This window comes from Penaeus monodon, chromosome 10 (assembly GCF_015228065.2).
Source record: "Penaeus monodon isolate SGIC_2016 chromosome 10, NSTDA_Pmon_1, whole genome shotgun sequence".
Lineage (NCBI taxonomy): Eukaryota > Metazoa > Arthropoda > Malacostraca > Decapoda > Penaeidae > Penaeus > Penaeus monodon.
In genome coordinates this window covers 16947211-16954710 of record NC_051395.1, presented here as the reverse complement: position 1 = coordinate 16954710, position 7500 = coordinate 16947211, and the positions used below count along the sequence as shown (strand labels likewise).

The following is a 7500-nucleotide window of genomic DNA, read 5'->3' as shown; positions in this document are numbered from 1 at the left end:
GTGTGTGTGTGTGTGTGTGTGTGTGTGTGTGTGTGTGTGTGTGTGTGTGTGTGGTGGTGTGTGTGTGTGCGCGCGCGCGCGCGCCCACGTGTGCGACTGAGTATGTACACATACCCATGCAGTGAGACCCACTCGTGTCCTTCTGCGAGAAGAAATGATGTGCTGGGACGCGGAAATCGCTCTCTGCCAACGGAGCGCCCCACGCGCGGCTCACGGCCGGTGTTTCCATTTATTATGGAGATGTCATTTTCAGAATCCAGGTGAGAGCATTTCTCTATTGTTCTCTGTTTTTAATTATGAATAATTTCGAACCTGTTAAGACTCCATGGAGCATACTTAAATATGTCAACTTTTAAGAATAAAATATTAACGCTTGACCGAATCCCAAAAGAATAAGATAGAAAGAATCCCCCTCCCCACATACAAACATTGCATAAGCTGACAGCTGTTTATCGTTTTGCATGGCCCATTTCATTCTCATTCCCTCACCCCCTTTCTCCAACTCTTCCCCTTCTCGAAGAGGAATGTGTGTGTGTGTGTGTGTGTGTGTGTGTGTGTGTGTGTGTGTGTGTGTGTGTGTGTGTGTGTGTGTGTGTGTGTGTGTGTGTGTGTGTGGTACATACCGTATATATATATATATATATATATATATATATATATATATATATATATATATATATATATATATATATATATATATATATATATACACACACACACACACACACATATGTATATATATATATATATATATATATATATATATATATATATATGTGTGTATGTGTGTGTGTGTGTGTGTGTGTGTGTGTGTGTGTGTGTGTGTGTGTGTGTATGGAGGGAGTATCTGCAATGAGCAAGAGAGGTGTCGTGGTTAAATCAGTGATAATAAGTGCTAAAAATTGCTACATAAGAGAGATCCATGAATATATAGAGCTCATATTCCAATCAAAATAAAAATAATAATTCATCCAAACATCTCATAAGTCTATAAAATTCAATATTAGGACCATGCATACATGAACTTCTTAAACTAAAAGGAGTGTCAGAAAGTGCCAACTAGGAATACTAGTTTCCATTACCATGCTAAATAAGTTCATAAGGTCCCAATCGAGAGTGCCTCAGTTGAAAAAAAAGTATTAAAAAATCCCTCCCTCACCAGAAAAAGCATACCAAATTACGAAATCATTAGAAAATGACAAACATCACCTACCCCCATACCCACAGGACGCCGAGTAACAGTGCTAAATCGGACGAGTATTACAATTTTCCCTCAAGTAGATTCGCTAAGGAACAGCCAGTAAGTACAGTACATCACAAAATCAAGTAGATTAAACGTGGTTTCCATAAAATGACAAGTATAATCAGCCATTCGACAGGAGGTCTGCTAGATAAACTATGTATTTACAAAGGGTAATTCAAGCAATGGGACCTCAGTAAGTGCCAGATGCAACCGCAACCCGTGGTCGCGGTCGGCTAAGGGCGCCCGCCGGTAAGCTAATACACATATGTATATGCATGTGTGCACGCATGCCTATATATGTGTATGCATGTGCATGTGTAGTTGCGGATAATATGTATGCATATCATATGCATAGGAATATATGTGAAGGTGTATGCTTTTATGTGCATGTGCTCGAAAATGAAAATATGCATAGTACTTAGGGCATTTGTGGGCGAACAACTATGCCAGCACTAGGTGTACATAAGCATAAATGAAACAGTGTATAAAATATAATCACAAATATATGCACTGCACTGATACACAAGCCCATACTCACAAGTTTATGCCCTGGTGTAGTGAGCAGGCCTGTGCGTTGTTACTCATAAGTCCACACTAGACAGGGCCAAACCCTGCCGGAGGGGCTTATCAGTGGCATCCGGGCTAAAATACTCCCACTCCCACCAAGATACACATAAGCCAGTATGTGTGGGTAACTCGGCTCAAAAACCATGACTGCACAAACTGAGCAACGGTCTTCATTCCCCGGAGGCGAAGGAGTTCCTGGTTATGGTGGCAATTAGGATCGCTCTGGAGATGAGGATGGTAAAAATCTCTGGTTTAAGACAGGCTGCCCCACGTTGATGAACCTTTGCACCTAAAATATAAGGAAAATGAGAATTGAATCCGACTTACTAGCATTACTTGTGGAACTCTCTTTCATTAAATGGGATGTTGTAGTTGGAAATTAGACTAGGCGAAGATCAGAAAATCCTAAATGATGGACATGTTCTCTATTGGAGAGGTAAACTCCAGGGTAGCAAGCAGGAATAAGGGGAAGGTTTCTTAGTTCACAAATGTTTAGAAAAGAATATCGTGGAATTCTAAATTACAAGTGAAAGAGTGGCTTCATTAACAAGAAAACTAAACAATAGGTACAACTTAAAGATTATTCAAGTCTGTGTTCCAACCTGCAGCCACAGTGATAAAGAAATAGCTTCTATGAAGATGTTAAGTTAGCCAGCGAGAGAGCAAAACCCCATTTCACAATAATTGTGGGAGATTTTAATGCCAAAATAGGCAAAAAGACAGGAGAAATCGTAGTGGGGAATCACGGAAACGGCACTAGGAATGAGAGGGGGTGAATGCTAGTCGATCTTGCGGAGGCTTGATCACTCAATATCATGAATACATTTTTTGAAAAAAATACTAGAGTGGAAAATCAAACAGACATTATGTCACACCAAGAATATCCATTGTAACAAATGGAATCAAAACCAAACTTTAAACTTTAACTTTAACTTTCTCACCCTCTTGAAGTCGCTAGCATGTTTTGCGTAATTCCCAGACGATCATGTGGTTCGTAAATATCAGTAAGGAATGTTGTGAGTGCCCATCACAGATACGCAGAATGGAGCAGGTTATTTATAGATTTTCCTGGCTCGAGTTGCTTCAGTCAATGTATGGCATTTTGGGTATAGGATCCCCCCGTCGATGAAGTCTAACATGCATAGCTAGACATGTACCTCGGCAGTTCAGATTGCTGACCCTGAGAAGATTTGCTTGTTAAATAGCTTGCAAATAGTTTTTCATGTCACCATTCATTCATGCATACATTATGTCGCATATCATTATATGTTGAATTCAATGTGGTAGTTGAAATAATTTTATATAGCTAGCATTGCTAATTTACTTCAGTTTTGTTATAGTGAACGTTAATATTCGTGTTTGTGATTCATTCTCTGTGTGAGGTCACTCTCACTTTCCCTCTCATTCATGCTAGCTGTCACTCACACATGCATACACACACACACTCACCTCACTCATCCACGCAGGACAAAAGACACTGAAACCTTTTCATTAATAGGGTTGGTTGCTGTCTTAGTGCCGGCGTAAAGATTTATGATGTATCTCTTTAGCCCGCAATTTTGTCAGTCGTGACGAGTGACTCGTACATGATGTACAAATTACATTTATTTCTTCTCTGTGTGCCGACAGTGGTTCAAGTAAATCTTTGCGGATTGCTGTTGTCATTTCCCTTATCTATTCTCATATCTATCAGAGACGGTTGGTAGTTCAAGCCAGGTCCATGCGGATCGCTACTGACGTCTCCCTCTCCTATTTCCTTCTTTATCTTTGTGAAAACAAAACACAAAACGAAAAAAAAGAAGAAAATAAGTTAAAAACACAAAATTAAAAACCGTGAATTTATATAAATAACTGGCTAGTGGTATTTTACTCTGGCCCTTATGTGTATGATCTGGTTCCCCGACTGTATATTGCAGTTGGACCGACGATAGCCGAAGAGGACCCTGCTACAGAACTGGTCACCTTAGGATGCTGTGGGAAGGACGTCATCGGATGATTGCCATAGGCCTGCGGACCAGGATATTTGTCAGAACAGGTGTTAAGCCGCCCCATGACGCTGCCTGCCGAGATGCCCATAAATACAGCGAAGGACCAGGAACTTGCCAGCGCAGGTACCAGTCGCCCCAGGATGCTGTGGATGGGCGACGCCTGGCGGACGCCCGCAGATCCAGTCAACTCCAGGAGCTCGTTAGCTCAGGTATCAGCCGCCCCAAGATGCCAATCAGGACGCCCCTGCCTCGATGCCCGTAGATCCCGATAAAGATTACGAGTAAGAGGATGAGCATGCCGCCGAGAGGGATGTGGACGAGATCTGTGAGGACGTGTGGACGAGGACGCCGCCGAGTTACGCCTGGACGAGGACTACGAGGAGGTCTAGACGAATCCGAAGTCAAGGAGGACCTGTGCGAGACTTTCGAGGACGTGTGGACATCAAGGATGGACAGATTACACCGAGGACCAGGAGGATGAGGACGACAGGGACGAGCAGCCACGAAGATGTACCAGGACAAAGCACACAAGAACGAGATGACCAGCCAGATTAGGTCACCCTTGACGCAAATCAAAGGCGCCTCGAGGGCGAGGCGTGAGTAGGTGGCTGAGCAATATAGCATATACATAAGTCTATTTCTGTTACCAGTGGACCACGTGGCTGTTTACCACGTGGATCCAAGTCCCAAATAGGAACCATTCACTCAGCGAGGGCGTAGATGACAATTATATCTGATCTCGTTTGACCCTTCAGTTCGTGACCAGCACCCGACGTGGTAAGGTTGGCCTAACTCTCCCCCTCCGGACAGGCTGACCTGACACGTGACCGCCTTACCCCCCAGACATAGTCTCGTGTGTTCTCATACTGTGTGTCAACTCTTAGTAATAAAGAATCACGCCGTTTTACCAGTATCACTACCCCTGCAAAGCCATTATAATAGGGTTCTATACCCGTTATATATATATATATATATATTTGTATATATATATATATATATATATATATATACATATATATATACATATATGTATATGTGTATATATGTATATGTGTATATATATATATGTATATATGTGTATATGTGTATATATATATATATATATATATATATATATATATATATATATATATATATATATGGTGTGTGTGTGTGTGTGTGTGTGTGTGTGTGTGTGTGTGTGTGTGCGTGTGTGTGTGTGTGTGTGTGTGTGTGTGTGTGTGTGTGTGCCCGTGCATGCATGTAAGTATGTAGTATATAGTGCGCGCATATATAGTATGAATATGTAGTATATATAGGTATAATGTGTATATGTATAGTACATATATGTACTTAAATACATAATGCTTAGCATATACAGTTAGTTCGTGAGTGCGTGCCAGCGTCGGCTAGCAAGCTCCTACTTTCATTGGCACCCGTGTGGACACAATCCGTGTCTCGCGGGCGGTCAACCAGCCGAGGGGCGCGATCGCGTGGGCGCTCTCCGGATCCATATAAAGGGGCCAGTTGCAGCAGGTAGCATAACACTCTTCTCGTGTCCACTTCGCTCTCTGCAAGTAAGTTCTCCCACTGTTCGTTTTCTATCTCTTTATTGAAGTAGGCGAATTGCGAGTTTGCTCCTGCATGTTTTGAATGAAACAGGAGGGAAATGTCGGCCATTTTACTGGGTTTGTATAAAAAAATATTGTATTAAATAGTTCATAAGGTATACTGAGGGTTCAGTATTAACCCAAATTCATGTCCTTACAGGATGTGCCGTGTTGCAATGTTGTTAGTGGTGTTGGCGGTGACAGCCGTCGTGGTGACAGAGGCGCAAAGGGAACCAGCAGCTTCAAAGTGTCAGGTGCATAATATCAAAGTTCACAACTTGGCATGCCTTATTGACTGCGAGGCATGGGAAATGGTCTTCATATCATTTTTCTTACACTGTTAACATATAGAAATTGTCACATAGCTTTGTGAAACTAATATCTGTAGGAGTTCCACTGATAGCATTCCAATTCTTCTTTTCTTTGTTGGCTCATCAGCTGCTTTATGCGTAATAGACCCTAGGAATGTTGCAATGGTCCTGCAACACAACAACAGCCCTAATAAGAACAGTGCTGCTGCTTCTGGTCCTGCTTATTATAATCTATTCCTGTTTATTACAGTCCTATACCATCCCTCTTCCTCAGGCTGCAACAGAACTAGCAATACAGATTCTGCAGGCAGTGAAGGGCGCTCACCCCGGGGTGGCCGTGGGACCCCACAAGAGGAACTCGGAGCTCATTAACTCTCTTCTGGGTCTTCCCAAGTTCATGATCGACGCCGGCAGGAGGTGATGAGATGCCTCCTTTTTCACAAGTTTAACGGTTATGATTAGCTGCAGAAATCTGAGCCCAATTTCCCATGAACCAGTTATACCGTTTCTTATACTGGGACTGTACTAAACAGAAGAGGATGTGTTCTGTAATTTGTGTTTCATCGGTGTGCTAATTCTGAGCACAACTGTATGACTTTGTGAAGGTCTAACAATAAAGAGCAAATATAATCGTATGTCTTTTATGATATCCTGGTTATTGTGAAGTTACATTTGTTGCAATCATTCAGTAAGCTGTTGTCGGGAACTTTGATTACACGGAGAACTGCAGTATATGGCATGTTAAAACAGTGAATCAGTTAGAGAGGGGGGAGAGCAATAAAGAAAGCGAGAGATGGTAAAAAAAAGCGAGAGTGGCTGAGAGAGGGTACATGAAATAGTGTATGTGCGTATATATATAACCATGTATAAATATACCATGTATATTTATGGTTATATTCATAGTCATATTTGTGTTTAAATGTATATACTATACTATACTCTCTCAGCCACATTCTCTTTTACACCGCTTTTACTCACTTTCTCTCTTTATGTATATATGTATATATATATATATATATATATATATATATATATATATATATATATATATATATATATATATATATATATATATACGAACAAGAAAACAGCCGCAATAAGAAATGCAATTAAATCTTAATGTTTCAAACTGTTCAAATTCCTCTGACGATAATTTCGTTACGTTACGATTAATTTATTTCTATTTTATGACGGCTGCTTTCCTTTTCTTTTTGTGAATACGTTACTGCATTTGTGTTCAAATATATATTCTTACTTATATATCTATATACCTATGACTATTCGTCTGGTACTCCCTTCTCCCCACAAATAAAGGAAGCGTTGGAACTGCCTAATATAAAATTTCTACATGCTTAATACATGTTTCTGCATATGAAATTTCTGAATCACACGCTACATGATATTATCTAATTTCACGCGTGAAACGATCTCTTCTTAAACGCCGTTATTGGATTATCATTTTCTGTTAGAGGAATTTCTAAAAAAAACTAGGTGATCAGCAAAACTCAGCATAGTCTTTAATGAGGAAAAGGAATTAGGTTCATCAGACACCCTTGACGGCCTTGGGTAGCGATGGAGCGAGAGCGTGTCGCAAAGAAAAGTTATGCAAAGTCTGAGGTCATCCTGACTTACCTTGTGTCGTGGTCGGTGGGTAATCATCCTCTCAGGGTTGATGGCTGGCTCGTTTTGTCAGATTGCAAGCAAGATAGAAGACATGGTGCGGCCACCATTCAGCGCAGCGAAATAACATCGTGACAAGGATCTTGGGAACATCATTTTGCAAAGAAATTACTATTCACAAT

At 41.0% G+C, this 7500-nt stretch overlaps 1 protein-coding gene across 1 annotated transcript; it reads left to right on the top strand.

The window, feature by feature from the left end:
* Positions 1-5166: 5166 nt before the first annotated feature.
* Positions 5167-6324, top strand: LOC119577466 (pigment-dispersing hormone type 1-like). The gene is made up of 3 exons (XM_037925073.1): positions 5167-5354; positions 5548-5641; positions 5973-6324. Exons 2-3 carry the CDS (start codon positions 5549-5551, stop codon positions 6117-6119), a joined length of 240 nt encoding a protein of 79 aa, XP_037781001.1. The 5' UTR covers positions 5167-5354; position 5548; the 3' UTR covers positions 6120-6324.
* Positions 6325-7500: the final 1176 nt, after the last annotated feature.

Coding starts and splice junctions, on each gene's coding strand:
- LOC119577466 (XM_037925073.1), top strand. CDS start 5,549: ATGTGCCGTGTTGCAATGTTGTTAGTGGTGTTGGCGGTGACAGCCGTC. Junction 5,642..5,972: donor CAGCAGCTTCAAAGTGTCAG/GTGCATAATATC, acceptor CCTCTTCCTCAG/GCTGCAACAGAACTAGCAAT.